The sequence below is a fragment of the Talpa europaea genome (genome assembly GCF_964194135.1).
Source record: "Talpa europaea genome assembly, chromosome: 1".
Taxonomy (NCBI): domain Eukaryota; kingdom Metazoa; phylum Chordata; class Mammalia; order Eulipotyphla; family Talpidae; genus Talpa; species Talpa europaea.
In genome coordinates, this window is record NC_140073.1 from 44,839,102 (window position 1) to 44,865,681 (window position 26,580).

The following is a 26,580-nucleotide window of genomic DNA, read 5'->3' on the forward strand; positions in this document are numbered from 1 at the left end:
ATTTGCAGAGGGGGCCTCCCTGGTGGTCCAGGGGTTAAGTCTCCGCTATCACCACAAAGGCCTGAGTTCGATCCCCTACCAGGGAGCTTACCCACAAATTGCACAGCAGATCTCGCCTGTCTTGCCCACTGCTCCCGTTAGCTGTGCATTTCAATAGATCTGCCTGTTCTGCTCCCCACTCTGTCTCTGGTGTATCCTCTCACCCCCCAGCACCTCTGACCTACATCTCAATTGTTCTACGCAATAAAATTTTTTTTAAAAAACTTTAAAAAAAGATTTTGCAAAGTCAGACAGACACCTGATGCCCACTAGAGTGAGCAAGGGAGTGGGCTGGGGTATTGAGGGCACATTTCACCAGCCAAAGAGAAATTACTTGTAGTTTCCTGATTTTCCTGAACTTGTGCACATGTGGCATAGCACACTGTCTCCCCTGTGCCATGTGTCTTCAGGACTCTACACAAACCTCCAATTTCCTCCTTTGACCTTATTCTTTGGGCATCTCAAGCATCCTGTACTAATTATCCAGTATTGATTAATTTACTTATTGAATCAGACATATACTGAGTGTGTGCAATGTCCCACACACTTTTATCTGACTATGTGGCAATTCACAAAGTAGCCAAAAGTCCCTGTATTCATGGAGCAGCCATTCTAGTGATCACATTAAATAGTATTCTCTGTTCCTGCATGTCTCTTCTACCAAATACAGAATTCCTGAAGGATAGGGACAGGTTCTGATGCTTCTTTGTGATACAAGTCCTGGCACTTGCTTAGAAAAAACATGAATTTTGAATTGAATAAATTATAGCCTCCCCATTACCTTGGCTCACACTGTGCTCCACATTCTGATCCAAAGGGTTGGAGTAAAAATCACCAAATCCAGTAGTTCTACATCTACTTTTTGAAAGCTCCTGAAGGGTAGGAGTCGGCTCTAGCTTGTTCCTGTGGCTGGTAACTTGAACTGCAGGTCTCAGGTGACAACAGCAGCCTCAGCATCAATTATTGAGAGCAGGTTCAGCAGTCTCAGGGTTCTCCCTGGCCAAGGACTCCCCCTCTTGTCCTATGCTCCGATCTTCCCCAAACAGGAGCCTCTAGCCCAGGTAAGCAGGGTCTTTGAGAGTGGGTTCCCAAGCACACCAGTTCAGACTCACCATCACTCACCCATCCATGCATGGTTAGTTTCATTTTTAGTCTCCAAGGGCCCTGCAAGGGTCAGATCTGAAGGGGAGGATGGCCCAGGAAAATAGACGGCACTTATCTCTCATAAGAGGACGGGGCGGGGGCAGAGGGGAAGAGTATGTACTGCATATATGCTTGTGAAGGTAATTCTGAGCAAGAACAGACAAGGGGAATGCAGGTGAGAAAGACAGGACTGGAGAAGTGCAGAATCAAGGACTCCTCCCATCTCCAGGGAAGGCCAGATAGAGGGAGTCAGGGTAGAAAGGACTATAGAACTAACTCCCTATAGAATAAGTGTTTTGTGTTTTTGTTTGTTTGTTTGTTTGTTTTTTTGTGGGACCCGCACCGGTGGCCGGGGATCAAACTGGCGCTGCAGAGGCTGTGGGCAGCCACGCAACCCAGCACTTAACTGCTATGCCACCCAGGGAGGCCCTAGAATAAGTGTTTTTTAAAAAGATTTATTTATGCATACAAGAACTAGGGTACAGGCCAAAGGTGCAGGGTTGAGAGGATTCACCAGAGACAGTGGGGAACAGAACAGGCAGATTGACTGAAATACACTGCTGAAGGGAACAGTGGGTGAGTCAAGAGAAGTCTGCTGGGCCATGTGGGCAGTCCTCTGGCCGGCCGGGGATGGAACTCATGCTGCAGCAGCTGCAGATAGCTTCATAGGTTGCCTCTTACCCCTTGTGCCACCAGGGAGGCCCAAGAATAAGTGTTTTGATTGCCTTTTACTGAGGCAGAGCACAATGACAATAAAAGGGTTTCTGACCACAAAGATGTGCTCTTTTTCTACACAGTAATGGATCAGAGGAGACCAAACAAGCAAGGGGTAGGGTGGAAGGAAGATATTTTAGAGGGGAACTGGGGAAGGGTCCAGAAGAAGGGGTAATAATAGAGACAAGGGGAAACAAGGGAGAAGGGGAAAGGGAGCAAGTGAAGGTGGGACCAGAGGTCAAAAGTGGGAAGAGGTGGTTTGGGGTAGTTAAACTTAGCACGAAGTCCTTGGAAGCATATGGGTTTGGAATCAGACCAACTTGGATTCAAATCCTAGTTCTGCTATGTGACTCTGGGTGGCAGATTTAGCCTTTCTGAGCCAGTTTGTAAGCAACAGGAATAATCATCGCTGCTGGTGAGGCCAGCATTCATGGCAGGTGTGGGTTTCCTTTCCTGCCTCCCTCTACCCCAGGGCCCAGGAAGGAATCATGTCCCCTGCAATTGCACTGGCCTTCCTGCCACTGGTGGTGACACTGCTGGTGCGGTACCGGCACTACTTCCGGCTGCTGGTGCGCACAGTCTTGCTGCGGAGCCTCCGTGACTGCCTGTCTGGGCTGCGGATTGAGGAGCGGACCTTCAGCTATGTGCTCACCCATGCCCTGCCTGGGGACCCCGCTCACATCCTCACCACCATGGACCACTGGAGCAGCCACTGCGAGTACCTGGGCCACATGGGGCCTGTCAAAGGTCAGTGTTTCCTAGCCTCCTGCTCTAGGAAGTACCCCCAAGATGGTGAAGAAAGATCTGGGATCTGCCATTATCTTGCTAGGTGAATTGGACAGGTTCTTGATCTTTTCTGGGTCTTTTTCTTTTCTTGAAATGAAGGGACTGTGCAAAATCATTCATTCATCCAGCAAACATTTATTGTCACTTTTTTTAGGTTGGGATACTCACCACTATACTAACAAAGATAGTGGCAATTGCCACCTTTTTGTTTTTGTACCAGGCATGTGCTAGGTGCTGGGGTAAAAGGTAGAGGCCGGGCCTCCCCGGTGGCGTAAGGGGCTAAGCACAGCACTGTGAAGCTGTCCACAGCCTCTGTAGCATGAGTTCGATCCCCGGCTGGCCAGGGAGAAAACCACATGGCACAGCAGACCTCTCTGTCTTGCCCGCTGCTCCTCTCAGCAGTGTATTTCAGTCAGTCTGCCTGTTCTGCTCCTCGCTCTGACTCTGGTGAATCCTCTCACCACCACCACCTGCCCCTCTGGCCTGTACCCCAGTTCTTGTATGCATAAATAAATAAATCTTAAAAAAAAAAAAAAAGGTAGAGGCCACTGGGAAGTGAACTATAAGATGAATAAGCCACAAGTACAGACCTCAGTGGAGGCCTAAAACACAGGGGAACGACCATCTCAGCACATAACCTATAACTATATTTTTTTTAAAAAGATTTATTTATGCATACAAGACCTGGGGTGTAAGTCAGAGGTGCGGGGAGTGAGAGGATTCACCAGAGACAGAATGGGGAACATAACAGGCAGATATACTGAAATACACTGCTTTAAAAAAAAAGTTTTATTTATACATACAAGAACTGGGGTGTAAACCAGAGGTGTAGGGGGTGAGGATTCACCAGAGAGAGTGGGGAGCAGAATAGGCTGAGCTACTGAAATACACTGCTGAGGGGTGAGACAGGAGAGGTCTGCTGTGCCATGTGGGTAATTCCCTGGCCGGGGATCGAACTCATGCTGCAGTGGTTGGCGATAGCTTGACAGCACTGTCCTTAACCCCTGCACCACCAGGGAGGCCCATAACCTGTAACTTTAATTATCTATGTTGGGTTTTTTCTCCCCCACCAAAGGGGCTCTTACATCCCATTCAGGGGAGCTGTCTGTCTGGATTTGTCTAATTCCCAGCTCCCAGCACAAGTGCTTATTTAAGAAATTAGTTCAGGGGCCTCCCTGGTGGTGCAGGGGGTTAAGCACAGCACTGTGAAGCTGTCCACAGCCTCTGCAGCACGAGTTCGATCCCTGGCCGGCCAGGGAGAGACCCACATGGCACAGCAGTCTTCTGTCTCACCTGCTGCTCCCCTCTGCAGTGTATTTCAGTCAGTCTGCCTGCTCTGCTCCCCACTCTGGTGAATCCTCTCACCCCCATACCTTTGGCCTGTACCCCAGTTCTTTTTTTTTGGGGGGGGGACAACTCTTTATCACGCGCCTCTGCCCCCGCAACTATACCCCAGTTCTTGTATGCATAAATAAATAAATCTTTGACAGAAAAAAAGAAATTAGTTCAGGGGTCTTCCTGGTGGTACAAGGGGTTAAGTCTCAGCTCTGTGAAGCTATCAGCAGCCACTGCAGCACAAGTTCAACCCCTGGCCAGGGAGCTAACCCATGTGGCGAGGCAGATCTCTCCTGTCTCACCTGCTGCGCCCCTCAGCAGTGTATTTCAGTCAATCTGCCTGTTCTGCTCCCCATTCTGTCTCTGGTGAATCTACACACACACACACACACACACACACTCCTCTGTAAATAAATAAGTCTTAAAAAAAGAAAAGAAATTAGGAGCCTCCCTGGTGCATAAGGGGTTAAGACTCAGCCTATGAGGTTATCGGCAGCCACTGCGGCATAAGTTCAATCCCTGGCCAGGGAGGTGACCCACATGGCACAGCAGACCTCTTCTGCCTCGCCTGCTGCTCCCCTCAGCAGTGTATTTCAGTCAATCTGCCTATTCTCTTCCCCACTGTCTCTGGTGATCTCTCTCACCCCCCACATGTCTGGCCTGTACCCCTGTTCTTATATGCATAAATAAATCCTAAAAAAAAAAAATTTGTTCAATTCCAAGGTGAGAAAGATACTCAATGAGCAAGACAAGGGGAAATGAAACTGGAAGTTCTAGTAAACAAAATGTTAGCAAACCTAGCAAAGGTCTCTCAGAAGCCTGGTAGTGCTGGCTTCTGCCTAGCCCCTATTGGAGGAACTGACATTTGAACTGAGCCTAGAATTACTTTTGAGTTGACCAAGCAGATGGAAGAAGGAGGGTAGGATGGAGAAGGGCAGAGGCAGCCACATATATAAATATAACCTGAAGGAATGAGTCAGCGTGGTTGATTCTGTTTGGGATGGCTGTGATACAAGCTACAGGTAGGAAGAATTGAGAGCTGAAATTGGAAAGGTAGGATATGCTTAGGTAAAAGAAAGTCCTAAATGTCAAGCTGAGGATCCCACGTTCTATACCAAAGGCCTTTAGAATCATAGAGATCAGGTATTCATTTGTTAGAAAGATTCCTAGTGGCTGGTAGGAGACTGGACTGAAGAAGGAAAACCTAGAGGGGCAGGGGGCCCAATGGGGCAGTTGGGGCTATAATCCAAGATGAGACCCCAGCTGATTGGGGGTTTCAATGAGGCAGGTGAGCATTTGAGAGCTTTTTCTATCAAGGACCATGCCCATCTCCCCCCACAGGTCAGATCCTGATGCAGCTGGTGGAGGAGAAGGCCCCTGCTTGTGTGCTGGAGCTGGGCACTCACTATGGCTACTCTACACTGCTTATAGCCCGCGCCCTGCCCCCGGACAGTCGCCTTCTCACTGTGGAACGGAACCCCCACACAGCAGCAGTGGCTGAAAAGCTCATCCGGCTAGCTGGCTTTGATGAGCACACGGTGAGCCCTTACCTCCCCAGTCTGGTCTCTTCTCAGCTAGCCCAGGCCTTGCCCTAACCAGGCCTTCTCATGGGGGAATCGAAGGAAGCACTTCTGTCTAGGAGATGTCAACCTGAAGGGTTTGAGCTTCTGTTCTCCTCTTCCAAGTCATTTGCACATATTTTCTGTGGATGACAAAAAAGCGATTAAGAGGAAGGTGTGTGGAGCCTAGTAAATCTGAGTCCACACCTTAGTCTGCTTGTTAGCTGTGTACTCTTGGGCAAAGCACTTACTCTCTGCATCTCAGCTTCTTCACTGACAGAAGGAAATCAAGGAAATCACAATACTACCAATCCTGATATTTTCCCATTCCAACAGGTGGAGCTCATCGTGGGTAGCTCAGAGGAGGTGATCCCAAACCTACGAACCCAGCACAAGCTGAGTCGGGCAGACCTGGTGCTCTTGGCACATCGGCCCCGATGTTATCTACGGGACCTGCAGCTGCTGGAGGCCCATGCTCTGCTGCCTGCTGGGGCCACTGTGTTAGCTGACCATGTGCTCTTCCCTGGTGCACCTCGATTTTTGCAATATGTCAAGAGCTGTGGCCGCTACCGCTGCCGCCTCCACCACACTGGCCTCCCAGACTTCCCTGCCATCAAGGATGGCATAGCCCAGCTCACCTATGCAGGACCTGGCTGAGGTCCAGGCCCATGCATACTTACTACTGTCCCCAAATCCCCATCCCCAAGCAAGGACATCAGAACATACCTACCCCTCCTGCTAGTGGACTGATACATGCTGGGCTCAGGGCTGAGGAGGTCCCCTCCCCCACTGCCCCATTCTGGCACCACACTGATATGAGACATAAAGTTCTCTCAGGCTGCTTGGTCCACTGGTCCACTGCTTCCAGAAAGAGCCATGGACTGACAGGCAAGTGGCTGAGCTCCCAACACAGCTGAGTCACTGAATGGGGGCCTCCATGGGAGTCCTTGCCCTGCTCTGAGATTTCAGCCACTCTCAACATTGAGGAATCTAGTGAGAAAGGTTCCAGGGACCTCTCAGCTCTGGGTGTCACAAAATTCCCCTGCCCAGCCCATGCCATCCTGTGTGGGATTGGATGAAAAAGTGAACACTGAGAGGCCTGGCAAGAATGGCTGGGTGCAAATTGGGCCAGAGGAAATGACAAAGAAGCCTTAGCCCAGGGCCAGGACCACCCTGGCCTTTCCTAGCCCCAGCCTACATGACCAGTTAGGTTTGCCCAAAGTCCCTGGAGTGCCCTCTCCCCAAAGCTCAAAAGATGCTGGATACCTCTTGGTCTCACCAACAAACAAGGAATAGATGTGGGGGGAAAAAAAGATCAGTCCTGTGTCTTTATTAAAGAGAATTAGAAAGAGATTAGACCTGGCAACCAAGGGGTAAGGTATCATTCAAAAAGACACGGTAGGCTCAGGCCCTGGAGATTCAAGGGCAGAGTGTTGACCTGGAAGGAGCCAAGGAGATCAGGTCCTGGCAGCAGCCGAGGAGGTGCCCAAGGGTGAGCTTTCAGGCACTGGAGCAATCAGCTGGTTCTGCAGGAAGTTCAGGGTAGGCTGGGCAGGCCTGGAAGCTCCTTGAGGCTGCCCTGCCTTATCTTCCTAGATCATCCACTGGTCCTGATCCTGTTCGTTGCCTTCCATGTCCACCTGGAGAGGAGGCTGGGTGTGGGTGGGGAGGGGTCTCAGCCACCCAGCCAGCCCTAGTAACAGATCCTGCCATTAGCTGGATCCAGAGTTTCTCTACCCCTGGATCACCGGTTAGGTTAGGGCAAGGGCCCAGGAGCAGAGGCCCTCCCCACACCCCACTTACCTCATTGACCTCGCCATCATCAGGGGACTCATTGTAGTCATTCATCTCATCCATGTCCTGCATGTCCTCATCATCCTCTGAGTCCTCTTCACTATCCTCATCATCATCTTCATCTTCCTCTTCCTCGTCATCATAGTGCTAATGAGGTAGGGAAGAGCCCACAGGCTTTATGGGCCTGCCTGGACCCCGTTCAAGGCCTGGCCCAATTGGAGCCCTCTCTAGGGCCAATGAATAACCCTGGTGCATGTTTTGCAGGATCTTAGTGCTGGACCTGACACTCACTCACCCCCTCTTCTGGCCTATACCAGAGCTGAGGATCACAGCTGCTCTGGGGTCAGAGGTAGAATCTTCAGAATCAGAGGCTCAGCCCATCCTGGACCCCCTATCTCTCAGTCCGCAGAGCCACTCACCTCTGAGGCCGGCTTGCCAATAGGTACCAGGTTGTTGTCTTTCTCTGCGATGCTTTGGAGCTATGGTCAAAGTGGGAAGAAAGCAGGGCCATGGTTCAAGTAAAGAAGGTCAGGGCATGAGACCGGCACATTCTGCCCTCAAGAAGACCCCCAAGTATGGAGAAAACAACTTCCAATTTTCAGCACGATTTTCCCTTTCTCTCCTGTCATCTGCTACTTACTTACGAACTTGATCCAACTAATGAAAATCTACGGGCCTTGGTTTTCTCGTGAGATTATGGTGAGAGTGAAGTGAGATATAATCAGCCTAGAACATAACATCTGCTAGGTCCTCAAAATAGTCAAAATTATTACTTCCTATGCTTTAGGGAAAGAGCCTGGGCTGAGTATCAGGAGCTTGGGCTCCAGTCTGGTGCAGAGGTTCCATGGTGGCCCAACAAATTAGGGTAACAAGTTAGATAAGAATCTAAATGCTCCTAATCCCAGCCTAATTCTTCCAAGCTAAGGGCAAAAAGTGCCTCCAGGGCAGATCTCCAGAGTAGGCTGGGTCATAACCAGTGAAAGGGGATCCCTGACTGAGGTTCCACTATTGTGCTAGATCATCACTCACCCAGGCCTGATGCTGCTGTTCTTGCTGCTGCAGCTCTGTCTCCTCCACACAGGGTCGATCCAGATTAAACCACAGTGTCTCAGTCACACGGGGAAAGAGTGAGGGGAACAAGGTGGACATGGCTCCTAGACTGAGGGAAAGGGTCAGGTAAATCCAGCTCTCAGTTGTATTTGGTTTTGGGTTTTATTTAGTTAACAGCTTGATTTGGGGGTGGGGTAGAGAAGGTAGCCAGGAAGTAGCTCTCCCCTGTGGGAATCAGACAGACCTGGATTTGAATCCTGGCTCCACCACTTACTGTTTGACCTTGGCCAAGTCACTTAACCTCTCTGAGTCTCAGTTTTCTCATCTGTAAAATGGGAATGACAATTATACCCCACCACCATTATATAATTAAGTAAAGTGATGGGTAAGTAAAGCTGTTTGTAAGCTGTCTGAAGAAGGAAGAGAAAGGAAGCCAAGTGCGGAGATAGAAATCCAGAATGCAGGCTGGCATTACAAAATTAGCGGCAGCAAGGCTCTACTGAAACTATCTCTACCTTTTCCAAACACTAAAATCTACTTTTTGCCCCTCTGATTCTATACCACGCCCATCCAGTATCACCAATTTAGGCCCTTAATGATCTCTCTCATGAATCACAACCAAATTGGGGAAGTGGTGGGGACGGTGTTCTCCTAGCGAGTGGTTCAGTAAGACATTCTAAAGGCAATGGTTGAATAAACAGACAAAAGAATGAACGAACATGTGAATGAACAAGTAAACTCAACTCTGATTGAGCACTTGCAAAAGCTGACCGGCAAGACAATCTGAATTTAAACCTCTCAGCTAACAGGAAACTTGAGGCCCAGCGACAAAGACTAGCTCTAGATCATACAGTAACTGGGGATTTCGAGCACCAGACAGATAAGACATCCAAGGGAGGCAGCAGAAGAAATAACAGGACCAAAGGACCTACGTCTAGTTCTGATTTTGCCCTAGTTTATCTGCCCTTCCGTGGACCTCAGCATTCCAGTTCGTGTACCAGGCACAAGAGCAGCCACCCTCAAGACCCAGAAGCAGCGAGAGGCCAGAGAGAGCAAGACTCCTAACATCCAAGGCCTCGCCGCAAAGCTATCGCCTATTCTTCGCTCATTATCATAATGAATCCGAAGCGGACCAACAGGAAGAAGGCAGGGGGCGGGATTCACACAGGAATTTGCCTTGGCAGCAACGCTAACCGCGAAAAGGAGCGGGGCCTGAGCAAGGCCAATTAACTGGAAGAAATGTTGGGAGACGGGCGTGGGCACCAATGAGCGACGGACCCCGCGGGGTGGGGCTGAGTCTCGAGGAAGCGCCCAATGAGCCGGCACCCCTTAATGCTAAAGGGAGCCTGGGCATGGAGCTCCTGAGGAGGCGGCTCAGCGTAACTGGTTTTCTCCCGGCCAGGGAGGGACGACCGCACAGGGAGGCAGCAGCCCAAGCCCAGCTTCCGTACTTACCGCGCCGGGCGGCGATAGCCGGCGGCGACCCGGAAGCTCTTCCCTCCGCCTGAGCGGAAGCGCCCGCCAGGCCCGGGGCACGCCACGCGCATGCGCCTTGGCTCTCCTTTTGTTGCTCGCTCCCGCCCACCAGCCCGGATGTGACGTTTACACCCTTGCTGGGGATGCAAATCTGCTGCTCTTATTAGCTTGGTCCAGCCCGGAGTGGCAGCCAATCGGCCTCTCCCGCCCGGCCCTGCCCTCGTGTCCTCAGGCGGTGTTTGCTCGCCTACGTCTGCTGAAAAATAAGTGGCAGTAACTTGCCGTAGTACTAGGACTGTTTGTTCTGCGGCGTCCCAAGAAAATTAGGCGGCTTCTACCCCAGAATCATTGGGTGATTTTATGCCCCTCCTGTGATCCTCTAACCCACAATATCCCATTTGGGCGCATGCAGTGATTTATGTGTGCCTTCAACAAAAATATTCTAGTCTCTACCACGTTCCAGGCTGTGCTTGAAGCTGGAGTTAAATTTAGGAGCATGATCCTTGCCCTCAAAGACCTCTCAGTCCAGTGGAGAAAACAGACTCTGCACAACTTCTGTGCATTCACTGGTCTCTGAAAATTGGCAATTCAGTTATGCATTCGAGGTTATGTACAGTTGGGTGACTATAGAGGCATGTTTTTATTTATTTATTTGTTTGTTTGTTTGTTTGTTTTGTTCATACATGCACTGGGTACAGTCAGAAGCGCGGGAGGGTGAGAGAATTCACCAGAGCCAGAGGGGGGAGCAGAGCAGGCAGAAGGACCGAAGTACACTGCTGAGGGGAGCAGCGGGCAGCAGGAGAGGTCTGCGCACCACGTGGGACCCTCCAACGGTGGCCAGGGAGCAGCCGGGATCGAACCGGAGCGCTCAACCGCTGTGCCACCGGGGAGGCCCTAGGCCTGTGTATTTTATTTTTTTTTTTTAAGATTTATTTATTTGTTTGTTTGTTTGTTTGTTTATACAAGCACTGGGTACAGTCAGAAGCGCGGGAGGGTGAGAGAATTCACCAGAGCCAGAGCGGGGAGCAGAGCAGGCAGAAGGACCGAAGTACACTGCTGAGGGGAGCAGCGGGCGGCAGGAGAGGTCTGCGCACCATGTGGGACCCTCCTCCGGTGGCCGGGGAAGAAGTTGGGGGATGGGAGATCAGCCTTGGGGGCAATGAAGACATGAAGGTATCTGAAATGATCTTGGGGGATCTTCCTCAGAAGACCACTAAATGGACCATTTATCTAGCACCCACTATAGCCAAGCGATTTCCTCACACCATGTTAGTGAATATGACCAGAGGGCCCACTCCATAGGAGGATGGTGTTCTCCACTAACGCAAATGAGAAAATAGGCAAATGAGGAAATGCCATGCTAATTTTTTACCAGGGCTAGGAGACGGACTAGTGGTACCTTTCCCAAACTTATTATGGGCCAGCCCGCAGAGCTCTCGGAGCTCACAGCAAGAAGGGAGACACTTCCTCGTGATCACGATGCAGCAGACATGTACGAAGAAACCAGGTCCCCACCCCCTCAGGTCCCGAAAACAGAATGACAAGTCAGATTCGCTGGGAAGGCTTCCCAGTAAAGGGGCCATTGGCCCTGGCCTTGGAAGATGAGTAAGAGTTTTCCAGGAAGATAAAGCAGGAAAGGGCAGTCTAGCAGAGGACACCATGTACTCAGGTCAGAGTATGACAGCATGAGCAGTGGCTACTCTAGTGTGACCGGAGCCAAGGGTGCTGCTGCTCACAGAGCAGGGGACGAGAGACCAGAGTCCCCACCTCATAAGTAAGGAAGCAGCTCAGTGATTCTGAGCTTGAACTTGAATTCTAGGCTCCGTAGTGATGCTAGTAGTTCATTCCTCCTGCTCTCCTTCTCTACTTGCCACAAAATTTCACATTGCCAGAGGATCGAGGTGTTTCCAGCTGAGGACTGTGGCATGGATAGACTCCAGGGATTTGCATTAAAAAGAGGGAAGGGCCTCCCTGGTGGCACGGGGGTTAATACGCAACCTATGAAGCTGTCCTCAGCCTCCACAGCACAAGAACGATCTCCTCAGCCGGCCAGGGAGCAACCCACATGGTGCAGCAGATATTTCCTGACTCGCCCACTGCTTCCCTCAGCAGTGTATTTTTCAGTCAATCTGCCTGTTCTGTTCCCCACTCTCTCTAGTGAATCCTCTCAAATAAATCTTTAAAAAAATAATAAATAAAAAAATAAAAAGAGGGAAGCCTAGCAGCCCCACGACTTCTGAGTCACTGCAACATTTCATTTGCTCAGTGTGTGTGTACATTTAATTTATACATAAGAAGTGTGCAACCATCTGCACCATCCCTCTCCAGAACTTTTCCATCTTCCCAATCTGTAAGTCTTTACCCACCACTTCAATTTTTAGAATTTTTTAAGTTCCAAAGCGTTCTTTCAAGTACCCTCTGGAACATTCTTCTGCCAAGAAATGGCACAGATTTAGGCCTTTAAAGGAGAAAGATGATTGCAATTCCGAGTGACATGGGTAGCAGGTCAGGAATGATGTACACAGGATTTTGCAGGCAACCGAGAGTCTGTGCAAAATCAGGATGGTCTGGAAATATGTCCTGTGTCAGTTGCCTTGGTGTGGGCTTGTTTGTGAGAGACAGGTGGATTTGGTCCCATCCTCATGGATTTTCCTTGGTTTCTCCTAATTTTCCAGACCTGCCACATCTCCCCTCTTGTTTGACTCTGGGTCATCTCAGAGATTTTGAGCAATTGGCTCATGACTAACTCAGATTTTGAGTCCCTCTGGAGTGGTTTCTAAAAAGAAAACTCCCCCACTTCTAAGTCTTACTAGCCTTGAATTTACCTCTTTAGAACTAACTCCCTCCACTTGGTCAGGTCCATATGCAGACACTAGCACCTCTGATCCCCCGCTGCTTTCAGGGTGTGGAGACCCCTAGCCTTTATTTCCAGATCCTGGGAGAACCAGACCATCATCCTTTAATGCTATCCTCACCCACCCTGCTTCCCCCAACTGGGGTCTTCCTTGTCCTGAGTGAAATCTTAACCCCACATCTACCAAGGGTGCACCTTATGTACACCACAAAAATTAGAGTGATGATTTTTTTCCCCCTTGAATTGTTGAGAGCACAGAGTCCAAAAGTCTCAGGGATCTTTGCCTGCTGTTTTCAATGTCTACAGCGCTCTATCTTTTTTCACCCCTCACTAAAGCCATAAGCTTCATGAGGACAGATATTTGATCTGTTTTGTTCACAGCAGGATACTCAGCATCAAACACAGCGCTGGTTATGTAAAAAGCACTGTTAATGTTGCTTGGATGCAAAATGAGTAATATAAATAATTCACATAATGTGAAATAACTTCATAGACAATTTAGAACTGTATAAATAATAATTGTTCCCCAAGACTGGTGCCAGCTGGTTTCTCACATCCCATGTCTTTTTTTTTTTTTTTAAAGATTTATTTATTTATTTATACAAGCACTGGGTATAGTCAGAAGCACGGGAGAATTCACACCAGAGCCAGAGCAGGGAGCAGAATAGGCAGACTGATGAAGTACACTGCTGAGGGGAGTAGCAGGCGTGGCAGGAGAGGTCTGCCTGCCATGTGGGACCCTCGCCAGCGAACGGGGATCGAACCGGCGCTGCAGAGGCTGCGGGCAGCTTTGGGCAGCTCCGAAACCCAGCGCTCAACCACTGCGCCACCGGGGAGGCCCACCCTCAACATTTTTTACAGTAAAAACAAAAAAAAAACCTTACTAGGTCCCTCCTTAACCCCTTAATGCTTTCCCATGGTATCTATTGGAGAAACCAAGCTTCTTCATCGGCATACAAGACCCTGCCCATCACCACCAGAACTCATGTCAAATCATTCTGGTACAGGAGGATATGTAATGGCGGGGCAGCAGGTTTAAACCAACCACACAGAAAAGACATAAAAACAGAAAAGATATAATCTTCTAATTAACCTGGTTATAGGTTAACATAGACTTTGTTCTAACTCTACCATTGTTTTTACCACCCTTTGTGTGTAGTGCTTGCTTCACCAATTAAAGGCTGTCACATATGCTTTGTTTACTAGTGATTAATAACCCCTCTCAGGCATAAGAAGCATTCCATAGGTTTTATAAGCAGCCTTGACTGTCATGTGACCTATGTTTAAACACAAGAACACTACACATGACATGCTCTGAAAAATCCTGATGGCCTCAGAAGGGAGAGATAAGATCTGTGGATTAATGCTGAAAACAGCTTAAAAATCCACCACAAAATCCCTTTGGGGAGCCAGCCTGAGACCTCTTTCTTGGGGATGCCTCCCTTCTGCCTTAATAAACCTTGTCTGGCTCAGCCATGGCAATGGTGAAATCTTCTTCAGGGTCTTGAACCTGCCACTTAGGGTTGAGCGTTCTGTAACAATTCCCCCCCACACCTCCATATGAGCTCCCATCACAGCTTTCACTTTGGGACCTTTACCCAAGCTATTTCTCCCTGTATTCCTGGAATTCATCCTCTGAAGTCTGGCTCCTTGAAACCCACTTAGGTCTCAACCTATAATCTTCCTCTCCTCTCAAACTTCCAACCACCCAACCAAAGAAATCACCAGGTGTTTTCTTAGCAGATCACTCGAGTCTCCTTGTATTGAGATCCATCTATCAATCTTATTGTCTGGTTTTCCCCAACAAAACATGTTTGAAAGCAAGGGCCAAGTCAACATCATTTTGTGGCAGCCCAGGGCCTGGCACAGAGAAGGTGCTCAGGAAGGTAAGGAATCCATGTGCTTGTGTGGCCAGTCAGCAGATGCCTCCTGAGCACCCAATCTACTGGCCTCAACCCACAGTAAGGGAACTGAGTGTGGGGGACAAGCAGACCTGAGAACCAATAACTCTGAGAACAATGAGCCAAGGCTTTGCTAGATGGAAGCACAAAGTGTGAGGTAGTTCTGCTGAAGCCCAAAGAGTTTAGGGAAGTCTTCCATAGGACCACTGTTTGCCAAGCAGAAATTGGCCAGAGGAACAGAGGAGAGGGTTCAGCAAGTGCAAAGGCTTGGAGCCAAGCCAGCAGAATTTCTAGGTAGATAAGAAGTTAAGAGGGTGTGGCATGGAAAAAAGGTCTGTAATCCTAGGCTGATGCCTGAGGGTCCTGCATAGAGGTATTCAGCAACTCTTCCTGCAAGAAGCCAGGCTTGGAGGGGGGGTGGGAATTGTATGGGGACTATAACCAAGATGAAAATGCATACATTGTGCAAAAATGAAAAATGATGTAAAAAATATATAAAATAAAATAAAAATATAAGTGAATGAATAAACCAGGCTTGGATTCAGATGCAGATCTGAATCTAGCTCCAGTTGCTGACCAGGAAGTGAAAGTTCTACAGCTGTGAGGATGGGTGATGTGTGATAGTGTGTGCCATGGGCTGGCACCCACTTCAAGCTCTGGCTTCCTACCCCCAGTTCCTGTAGTCCAGAGTCTCCTCCCTTGACACATGCCCCTCAAATACCTTTCTGTTATTTTTGCATGGCCACAGGGCAGCCTTCAGATTTGGCAAAAGTATGTCCATGGCTAACGTAGCTAGTATTAAATTTCTGGTCTAGCAGAGAGTCTCAGGATTGGCCTAAGCTGCGGGCCTGAACCTGCCCCTTCTTGTCAGGCAGCTGGTCCTAGCATCCATCTGAGATTCAGAGTAAGGAACGAGCCTCAACAAGAGCAGGGACTTCTCAGGTCAGAATCCATCTCCAATTCACCTTCTAATCTCACTCCTGTGGTGAAGGGGCCAAGAGACTAGTCCTTTATCACTCCTGGAGTGAGGGTGGAGCATGTGGGGCAGCCATAAGTCCCACTTAGAGGAATTCCTTCACATCTATCTACTCTTCTCCAATCCGAAGAAGGCAGAGCTGAGCATATAAAGCCAGGAGGCAGGTCTGAGGGTTTCAGTGGCCCCCTACTTACTGAGGTGGTCAGAGGGCTTAAGGTTCTGAAGTTGTAACAGGATTCAGGTGAAGCTCACTCTGGGGGGGGGGGGAGTGTGGAAAAGCAGGGAATGATCTGGGGTCTTCTGGGAGTCCATTACTTGGCAAGCCATCAGGCCTTCCATCTTGGCTGATTCTCCTACAGCAGATCTGCTCTGCGGACCCAGGCCTATGGCCTTTCCAGGGTCTCTCTCTCTCTCTCTCTTTTTTTTTTAAGATTTGTTTATTTATACAAGAACCAGGGTACAGGCCAGGTGCGCAGGAGGATGAAAGGATCCACCAGAGACAGAGCGGGGAACAGAACAGACTGACGAAATATATTGCTGAGGGGAGCAGCGGCCGCGACAGGTGAGGTCTGCTGTGCCATGTGGGACCCTCACTGGCCGGCTGGGATCAAACCAGCACTGCAGAGGCTGCGTACAGCTTCACAGTGTGGTGCTCAACCACCTGCGCCACCAGGGCAGGCCCTCTTTCTTTTTTTAAACACACAATATAAATGGCTTATTACAGTGTCAGGTTATTCCATGGGGGACAGATAGTCAACCCAGACATCATCCAGGACCCAGCACCAAGTTCAGTGCAGCCTCTGAGCTTCTTGCTCTATTCCAAAAGGGTGAGCACTCACCCTCAAGAATAGGGCCTTGGGGCCTCCCTGGTGGCACAAGGGGTTAAGCACTGCACTATGAAGAAGTCCGCAGCCTCTGCACCATGAGTTCGATCCCCGGCCAGCCAGGGAGCAACCCACGTGGTGCAGCAGACCTCTCCTGACTTGCCTGCTGCTCCCCTCAGCAGTGTATTTCAGTAGATCTACCTGTTCTGCTCCCCACTCTGTCTCTGCTGAATCCTCTCACCACCACCCCCACCCCGCTTCTCTGGCCTGTACCCTAGCTCTTGTATGCATAAATAAATAAACCTTTAAAAAAAAAAACACACAGGGCCTTTCGTGTGGCAGGTGATGGAGTGACTTGTGTCGTCTGCGAGTTCCATGCATACCTGTGTGCACTGACCCTACGAGCTGGCCCTACCCGATACCTTGGTGACCCTGGCCAGCTTGAGGGGCTACACGTGGCTCGTGTCCAGGATGGCGGTGCAAGTGGGGTGGAGAGCCTTTCCCAGTGTCTTGGACCTCATCTCCCCTGGTTTTCTGCTGCCATCCATAGGCTGATGGGTGTTTGGGTTCAGATGAGTGGGGTTCTTGGGTCTCTTTGAGAGTGAATTCAGCAGACATCCCCAGTTCAGCAGCACAGGACAGGTTGACTAAGGAAACAGAGAAAAGAAACGGGGAGATACCTGCATAGGCACAGACAGACAGTCTTAAAGGACAAGATTTGTGTTTTGCCAGAACAAGGGACATCCAGTAAACATTCATGCTTTGTTTGAAATTAGAATTTACTACCTTGGGGTCGGGGTGCGTTGGCTTTCTGGAACTGATAATCCTCTCTCTGCCTCTACCTCAGAATCCTGCAAACTTCCATAGCCAGTTTAAGATCCTTCACCTATCCCCACCTCTGGATTTTGACCTTGTGAAAACCTCCATCCTCAATTTTTCTACTCTAAATTTCCATCAACAGCTCCACATCTGCATCCTAGACCTTTCTCCAGGGCTTTTGCCTCTATAACCACATCCCTGTGGCACACAGGCACTGGAAATACGGAGCTCAGCATTTCCTCCTGCCAGAATCGGCTCCTCTCCTCCCCCCTTCTCCCTCCAGTAGTACTTCCCCGTTCTCAGAGGTTGAAAAAAGAAGGCTTTTGTCCTGGCTGGGGCGGGGGTGGGGGTGAGGGAGTCTAATAAGACTCTCAGCTGCTACAGAATAGGTGAGTGAGTAACGGGAACTGAGGACTCGGAACAACTGAGGTCATAAGAATGTCTGTGACTTTGTAACCGGATTTGGACAGTGCCTGGGGTTGACGAGGTTGGAGGTGTTAGGGCACAAAGGAAATCATTTTTCAGCTTCTCTAGGCTGAAAAACAATCAATCAAGCATCAGACAGACTGATGAGAAAAAGTCATAGAGACATTGAATAACAACATGTATACCTCCTGTACAACTGAGAGAGACCCCAGATGACTGAGTAACTGGGCCTCATAGCCTTAGATGCCATCTTAAATACTTTAGCTAGGACAAGAGAAGTTGGGGGAAGAAAGGCAAAATCAGGGTATTTACTGGGGAAAACAAAGGTGTTAGGTCTTCCTGGAAAAGACCCGGGCAGAGAGAAGTTTAGAGATAAACATCAAAAACAACTTTCACTCAGACTTCAAAGCCCTTCCCATGAAATAAACCTCATGCAAAAGACGTGTTTTGGGGTAGCAGATTTTTGCTCCCTTAAAGAAGACTTGGGAACATGGATACTCCTTGCCCTCTACATCTGGCAGGGAGGTTAGAAATATGCAGTCTAGTCCTTCACCTGTATTTGGCTCTGACCTGATTCTCTGGGCCTGTATAACAGGACAGAGGTGTTGTAAGTGGAATGGATTATTTTAAAGGATCCCCGCAATTCAGGCTGCAAGGTTTTATCAGACCTGAACTTTTGGGAAGTAGCAGGGTAAGTGGGGCTTGCAGATTTGCCTTAGCCCTGAGCTATTAATCCAGCCCCTCCTACTCATCCCTCTCCCGTGGAGGCCTGGCTGGTGCCCACGTGCAATAATTAACTGCTGAGTGGCCTTCGCCCAATTCCAAGCTCCACTCCTGGGCTACATTCCCACTCCTGCCCTCCTGCCCGTCTCCTAGGCCACTAAACCAAGTTGTCCTCTGGAGCAAGGCAAGGGAGACTGCAGAGCAGAGCAGAGCCTGAGCCAGACTGAGCGCTACCTCCTCTCCCAGGTATGCCACTTTCCACTCGGATCAGAGGCAATATACCCTAAGGTCCTTCCCTCATGTTTTAAAGGAGTTGCTGAACTGGAAGGATTGAATTGCCTAAAGTGCAGAGAAGAGAGAAGTGGGGACTGAGGCCCAGACCAGAGCATGGCCTGCCCAAGGTTAAGCTACACATTAGCATCCACACCCCAACTATAGCCCAAAGCTCCAGCCTTCAGCACAGCACTGAGTTCTTGGTGCTTTAAATCTGGGAGCAGGATGACAGCTGTTGTTGTTGGGGGTCAAAACTGGACTAAATCTGAAGCTGAGAATAGGAAGGTGAGATGGGTTTTGAAGCACGATGTAGGTTACCTGGAAAGAAAGAGAACTCTGGCTTCTAGAAAATAGCCATGGCAAAAAAAACTACCGATAGGGTAGGGTTGTAGGGAAATTAGGGTGCTGGCTGGAGGTGCCAGAGTGAAAGAATTTACAAGAGACGGAATGGAAAACAGGAAAGGTGGATGGATTGAATACACTGCTGAGAGGAGCAGTGGGCAAGATGGGAGAGGTTGTCTGCACACGAATAGGTATTTGAGGCTCTCTTTTATACTCTGTTTTCAGGGGCTTTCTTATTTGGGGCACCAATTATCTGCTGGGATGTCTGGTCTTGGGCGTTGACCTTTGAAACAAAATGTGGCCTGGCTGTTTCCACATTCTGGGAGCAGGGTTAGTTTTTCTGGTCATGGTGGTCAGTCTTATGGCCCAGTTCTCAAGGCAACCATACCAATCCCCTTATCTATGCAAGCTTCCCAAACCTGCCTCTGGGCAAGGAGTGGGGGCTTAGTATTTAACCTCAAAAAATGATACCCCAACATTTTGCCCTCTTCTTTCTCCCCTCTCCAGAGCAGATAATGACAAATCTTTGGATGGGGGGTGAAGGGCTGGCTTATGTAGTTGCTTCAAGTCGAATTTTGGGGCATGAGATGGCCTTACTTAGATTATTATCTAGGGGCAAGTAGGGAAAGGGTGCAAAAGGGCACGCTTGGGTTTTCAGATCAGGGTCAATTTTAGCTACTTTGTGTTGTTTTGAGGGATTCACCGAAATGTGCTGCCCAAGTGAGAAGGTCCATGTGTTCTGCAGTCATTTGTGCCTGTAGGTCTCAATATTCCATGACTGAAAAAAAAAATATTCCATGACTGGAAGCTGTAATTTGATGGCCTGCAGATGAGATGAAACTAAACAAAAAGGTTAAGAATTCAGCATCTTAATTTTGTTTGTTTGTTTTTTTAATAGAGGCATGTTATTTATTTGTTTGTTTGGTTTATACATGCACTGGGTACAGTCAGAAGCGCGGGAGGGTGAGAGAATTCACCAGAGCCAAAGCGGGGAGCAGAGCAGGCAGAGGGACTGAAGTACACTGCTGAGGGGAAAAGCGGGCGGCAGGAGAGGTCTGCGTGCCATGTGGGACCCTCCTCCGGTGGCCGGGGTGCAGCCAGGGATCGAACCGGCGCCGCAGAGGCCACGGGCAGCTCCGCAACCCAGCGCTCAACCGCTGCGCCACCGGGGAGGCCCAAGAATTCAGCATCTTAAAAAGACCTAAGAGGTTGTAGTCTTCGGGCTTTCGGGCTTTGTGGCTTCCTAGGGAGGATATGAAGGTCCTTGCATTGCTCTGTAACAGGTATGGCAATCTTATCTTGTCCTGGGACTGTAGTGTCCCAGACACCTGAAGTTGCTGTAATCAGAACTGGGGAATCAGTGAGTCCCTGCATTAATCCCATCATCTGCTGCAGCAGAATCCTAATATAATAAACCTCCAGAGGTAAGAGACATAAATGCAAACAAAGACACAGAGATCGTAATTTTCATTTAAAATTTTGGCTATGTGTACTAATTTTAAGAAATAGTTATTTTACAGATAGTTACAAAGATAATGAAAACTTCTATTGATTCAGTTTCTAAGTTGTTCTTTACTAACTCCTTCATATAGAAAACATTCCTTAAGTTTATATTTCTAAGAAATAATCCTTTTGCTTCAAAGAATGTTGGGCAGAAGATTTACATTAGTTTCCTAAAACCACATTTTCTTCACTAAATTTCTAAAGAGATTTTGCATGGCTGGACAGTTTTGGACAGAGCTATGCCCATTTTATTTATTTATTTTATTTATTTATGCATATAAGAACGGAGGTGTAGGCCAGAGGTTGTGGGGGGTGGGGGGTTGTGTGAGAGGATTCACCAGAGATGGAGTAGGAAGCAGAACAGGTAGAGCTACTGAAATACACTGCTGAGGGGGAACAGAGAGTGAGACAGAAGAGGTCTGCTATACCATGTGGGTTAGCTCCCTGGCCAGGGATTGAATTAATGTTGCAATGGCTGGCAATAGCGTGATAGTACTAAGACTTAACCCCTTGTGTGACCAGGGAGGCCCACCATGCCCATTTTAGAACAAAGATAGTCTAATAACCTCAAATAACTTTAGTTGTTTATTTATTTCTTTATTTTAAGATTTATTTATTTATGCATGCAAGAACTGGGGTACAGGCCAGAGGTATGGGGGGGTGAGAGGATTCAGCAGAGACAGAGTGGGGAGCAGAACAGGAAGATTGACTGAAATACACTGCTGAGGGGAGCAGCAGGCAAGTCAGGAGCGGTCTGCTGTGCCATGTGGGTAGCTCCCTGCCCAGGGATCAAACTAGTGCTGCAGTGCCTGCAAATAACTTCATAGGTTGCGTCTTAACCCCTTGCACCACCAGGGAGGCCCCAACCTCAAATAACTTTAAAGGTTTTAGCCGTTAAGTTTGATATACCCATTTAACTAAGTTCTCTTTCAATATACGTGTGTGTGTGTGTGTGTGTGTGTGTGTGTGTGTGTGTGTGTGTGTGTAGAACTGGGCCAGAGGTGCAGGTGGTGACAGAGAGTGAGGAGCAGGATAGGCAGATGTACTGAAATACACTGCTGGGGGGAGCAGCAGGTGAAACAGGAGAGGTCTGCTGAGCCATGTGGGTCAGTTCCCTGGCCAAAGATCGAAATCAGGGCCTCCCCGGTGGCGCAGCGGTTGAGGGCTGGGCTGCGAAGCTGCCCGAGGCCTCTGCGGCGCCGGTTCAATCCCTGGCTGCTCTCCGGCCACCGGAGGAGGGTCCCACATGGCGCGCAGACCTCTCCTGCCGCCCGCTGCTCCCCTCAGCAGTGTACTTCGGTTCTTCTGCCTGCTCTGCTCCCCGCTCTGGCTCTGGTGAATTCTCTCACCCTCCTGCGCTTCTGACTGTACCCAGTGCATGTATAAACAAAACAAACAAACAAACAAATAAATAAAAATAAAAACATGCCTCTATTAAAAAATAATAATAAAAAAGATGGAAATCAGGGCACAGTGGTGATAGTGCCGAAACTTAACCCCTACTCCACCAGGGAGGCCCCCAAATCCAAAGTAATTTAATAATTTTTGTAGCAGTATAATCTAAAAAGGAGGAGTTCCATATTCCCTACCCCATCTAATAAAAGGGTGAAGCTGAGCCCTGAGGGGAAGATAAAAAGGAGTGTTGGAAAGAGGACTTAGAAGACTTGGAGGAGGCGTGTGGAACAGAGACATCTGAAGAACCTATACTTGTTCCTCTGTCTTGGACTGTGCCAGAGACTTGGGGAACATGGAAGGAGACACTTGAAAGAGACCTGAGTGAGGCCTGTGGGAGGCTGACAATGGCAGACTTTATCTTGACTTATACTTTGATTTTCTCCTTTTCCTTCCAGACTTGCCTGGCCTCTTCTGCCCCTTTCCTAACAGGGACATCTTGCAAGCTGTTGGGCCTCAGTGGCCCCTCTTTTGGGCCTCAGTGGCCCCTATTTGGCTGTGCATCCCCATGAGAGGATGGGTAACTCTGGGTGTTTCATTGGGAAACTATATTTATCTTTTCTCTTCTGTTCTCTCTACTGCACACTAAGGTCTTACACACTAAGCTACACTGTCTTTATGCAGCAGATGGCAGAAACCATTTAAAGCATGCTAGGTTTGGGGATCTCAGAGTGTCCTCAATCTGCCCACTAACATTTTTACCTTAATCACTGTACACTTTTCAAGACTAGGAAGACTTAGGGAAAATAGAATTTCTTACCCATGGAACAGACCAGTAACATATCTCAAGGTAGACAAAAGGAAGCTTCAGTGCCTTACAAATGGAAGGTGGCAGACACATAGTGGGGCCAGGCAGTATCACAAAAAAAGACTAGGTGTTTATTTTTTAGAGTCTGAGAATCAAATTTGCTCTGGTTTCTAAGAATGCAGCCTGAGCCAGTCCTGTGGCGCTGAGGTAGATTGTCTCATTATCCTTAGCAACAAAGGGAGTATCTGTAATGACAAGTAGGTGACCCTGCGGTCTGAGGGCTTCCTTCCAGGGAATTAGGGATCTGAGCGGTGAATGGCCCTATGGTTTGGGGTTTCCCCACAGGAACTGTTACAGGGCAAACCCCAATATAAAATGGGGTTGCCTGCAAAGAAAAGTTACTTTGGGCTGGTCTACCACGGGTGTAACTTGGAAACCACATTGGGCACCAAGCTGTTATAGGGCAAACCCTGATATAAAGTGGGGTTGCCTGACTGTGGGTCCTCACCCATGTGCTTAAAAGGGACTTACTAATACTCAACTGCAGGCACACACAAAGGTTAATAAAAGGTTTATTTACAGGGGAAGGGGAACTGGGAAAGAAATAACTCAGGGAAAAAAAGAGGGAGATAAGTTCACAAATGTGTCCTACCCGTTCCCCTGACCTGGAATCCCAATGACCCACCGAGCTGGCAAAAAAAACGAGCATGGGGCCTCCCGAGTGGTGCAGCGGTTGAGTGCTGGGTTGTGAAGCTGCCCGTAGCCTCTGTAGCACCAGTTCGATCCCCGGCTGCTCCACGGCCACCGGAGAAGGGTCCCACATGGCGCGCAGACCTCTCCTGCCGCCCGCTGCTCCCCTCAGCAGTGTACTTCGGTCCTTCTGCCTGTTCTGCTCCCCGCTCTGGCTCTGGTGAATTCTCTCACCCTCCCGCGCTTCTGACTGTACCCAGTGCTTGTATGTATGTATGTATGTATAAATCAATCAATCAATCAATCAATAAATAAATCTTAAAAAAAAAAAACAAAAAACCGAGCATGCCTCGTGGCCAAGCCCACTACCCCCAGCCACATGGCCACTTAATTACCCAAACCGAGAGCCTACTTGCTTAACTCCGCCCTCAGGTCCTTGCAACCTTCTCTTTGGTGATCATGGGATTCGTAGTTCCCAGTGTCGCAGGGGTGGAGTCCACAAAGCCTATATGGAGTTTGCTCAGGACATCCTTTCCCCTATCAGAACTAGAGGTCTGATTTCTCTCTTTCTTTTTTTTTTTTGACAATCAAAACATAACCTTTATTTTTTTTTCTTTTTTTTTTCCCTTCTGGCTTGACTTTATTTTTTTTTATCTTTTTAAAAATTTTTTTTTTTAATTTTTACATTGTTGTTCATTTTTAAACAATATTTTCTCCTCCCCACCCCCTGAGGTGTAGTCCCCATTAGGGGTCTGATTTCTCACTGCAACCTTCTCCACTGGATATAGAACGTTGGGTCCCAGATGACCAATGCCAAGCAGAGGTTCAGGAGCTGTGGGTCACCATCTGGAGCAAGTAGAATCAATCGCAGGTCACAAAGGAAAGGCAAAAAGGAGGAAAGCGAAGGAGACCACAGTCCAGAATGAGGTGGACTGCCCAGCTGTGGGACTTTCATGGGCACCTGGGGGTGCCAGGCCAGACCCAGCTTGCTGTGCCCAAGCTAAACAGTCCACCGGGGATTCCAAAGGAAGAAAAGGCTGTTCTCCATCCAGTCGTGCTACCGTGGTCCTTGTGGGTGCTTTTGGCTCTGAGTTTTCCTCACAGTTCACCAGAGAACATGAAACTGAGAGAAGAAATCAGAGATATCCATACCCGATTTCTCCAGGCAGGCCACCAGATGTTGCGGGGAAACCCTTGTATTGGCTGGAGGCTTGGGATGAAAGTTCACCAGAGACAGAGTGGAGAACAGGAAAGGTGAATTTATTGAAATATCCTGCAAGGGGGCAAGGCTTGAGGCTCTCTTTTATAGTCTGTTTTCTCTGTTTTTCGTACTTGGGGCATCAATTTGCACCAGTTATCTGCTGGAATGTCTGGGCTTGGGCATTGACCTTTGACACAGAATGTGTCTTGACCCTGCTTCCACATTCCTAGAACTGGGCTGGTTCTTCTGGTCATCTTGGTCAGTCTTATGGCCCAGTTCCCAAGGCAACCTTATCAATCCCCTTATCTATGCAAGCTTCCCAAACTTGCCTCTGGTCATGAAGTTGGAGTTTAGTTTTTATCCTTAGAAAATGATAACAGAAGACAGGATTCATCAGAACAGGGGGAAAAGTCTTCTTCTGTGGCTCCCGGGACTCCTGCAGTGGAACTGGCCTGTGACAGCCTTAGCACAGCAAAGGTGCAGGAGTCAAAACTGAATGAGCTCTGCACTTGAGGGTCCTGAGGCTCACTTGTATGGTCTCTTGCCGTGGTGTTAGGGGGAAAGGATGTCCTGAGCTAATCCCATACAGGCTTTGTGGACGCCACCCCCACTCCAGACCAAAGCCATCAAGACATTGGGAAAGACAAATCCCATCACCACCAAAGGGAAGGTGGCTGGGACCTGAGGGTGGAGTTAAGCAGCCAGGTTTGGTATAAAAACCAAACACTTGGGCCTTGGGGGGGCTCGCTATCTCGCTCGCCTCCTGGCTTCACGGCTCCTGGCTCGTGGCCAGCTCTCAGAGTGCCATTTGGGATTCCAGATCGGCAGATCGGTAGGACGCATTTAAGACTTTATCTCCTACTTTTCTCCCTGAGTTGTACATTTCCTCATTTCCCCTTCCCTTGTAAATAAACCTTTTATTAACCTTTCGTGTGTGCCTGCAGTAGAGTATTGATAAGTCCTTTTAAGCCCACGGGTGAGGACCCACAGTCAGGCACCCCGTTTTGTATCGGGGCTGCCCTGTAACAGTGGGACTAAGGCACATCCCTCAGTCTATGCCCACTTGATTTCATATAGATTAATCCAGCTATTATTTGCGGGGCCCCCCTCTGCATGTAATCCTCAGATGAGTAAATGAAGCCTCAAGATTATATGAATTATTTTCCCTCAAGCTCAAACAGGAAGTGGAGTGTGAAGGCTAGGATACGGACAGGTTGATATGAATTCTTGGTTTAAGCCACTAGACTGTTACCCAAAGGAGCCTTATTAGAAGAATCACCTGATGTACCTGAGATCGGTCCTGGGCTCCCAGAAATCAGTGAGTATTGGGTCAATGGAAGGGTGATTGGATCCTGGAATGGAAGAACCAGCAAATAAGAGAATAAACACTGAATAAAAAGAGCAGAAGATTTGCATTATGTGATGTAAGAGTGTGGGGCTCAGGTGGGGAGAAGAAAGAGGGGAAAGCTAAGCCCATTCATCTCCAGATTTGCCAGAGCCCTGGAGGGTGGGGTAACTAGCCACTTGTTTGGAGAAAGGGTTTGAGAATGAGTCAGCAAGAGAGGAGCTGTGGGAAACAAATGCAAGCTTTTTTTGGAGAGTCATGCACTAAGTGGGGTGAGGGAGCAGATATGTCCCAAAGCTCAGATCCTGAGGTCAGAAGACTGAGGTGCAGGCGTGGCCGACCAGCTGTGTGGCAGGGTATTCAGGAGCCTCTCAAGTTTCCAGGGCTACTTCACTGTCTGCCCACACCCACCCTAAGCTTCTGCCCTGGGACATCTCTCAGGTGCCCTGGCAGAGGTCAAATAATGAAGGGGGGAAGGACTGGAGCAAAGACTTTTTAAAACATAGTTCTGTAGTTTATCTGGAGCTTCTATTACGGTAAACTTTAATCAAAGTCATTTAGCATCAAAATCTGACCTGAAAATATGTGAAGTTGATGTTGTTTTTGG

At 48.8% G+C, this 26,580-nt stretch overlaps 2 protein-coding genes across 3 annotated transcripts; one reads left to right on the top strand and one right to left on the bottom strand.

The window, feature by feature from the left end:
- Nucleotides 1-2,271: 2,271 nt before the first annotated feature.
- LOC311180907 (transmembrane O-methyltransferase) lies at nucleotides 2,272-6,233 on the top strand (the record flags this gene model as incomplete). Its single annotated transcript, XM_084248948.1, has 3 exons — nucleotides 2,272-2,643; nucleotides 5,359-5,555; nucleotides 5,913-6,233. Exons 1-3 carry the CDS (start codon nucleotides 2,385-2,387, stop codon nucleotides 6,231-6,233), a joined length of 777 nt encoding a protein of 258 aa, XP_084105074.1. The 5' UTR covers nucleotides 2,272-2,384.
- A 722-nt stretch (nucleotides 6,234-6,955) lies between these two features.
- On the bottom strand, nucleotides 6,956-8,528 carry ANAPC15 (anaphase promoting complex subunit 15; the record flags this gene model as incomplete). 2 transcript variants are annotated; one of them, XM_084248963.1, is made up of 4 exons in its annotated part: nucleotides 6,956-7,216; nucleotides 7,380-7,517; nucleotides 7,790-7,849; nucleotides 8,400-8,528. In XM_084248963.1, 4 exons carry the CDS (start codon nucleotides 8,517-8,519, stop codon nucleotides 7,169-7,171), a joined length of 366 nt encoding a protein of 121 aa, XP_084105089.1. In that variant the 3' UTR covers nucleotides 6,956-7,168. The 2 variants fall into 2 exon arrangements, with proteins under 2 accessions (XP_084105089.1, XP_084105088.1); XM_084248962.1 differs by having other exon boundaries at nucleotides 6,956-7,228; nucleotides 8,400-8,519.
- Between the last annotated feature and the right edge of the window lie 18,052 nt (nucleotides 8,529-26,580).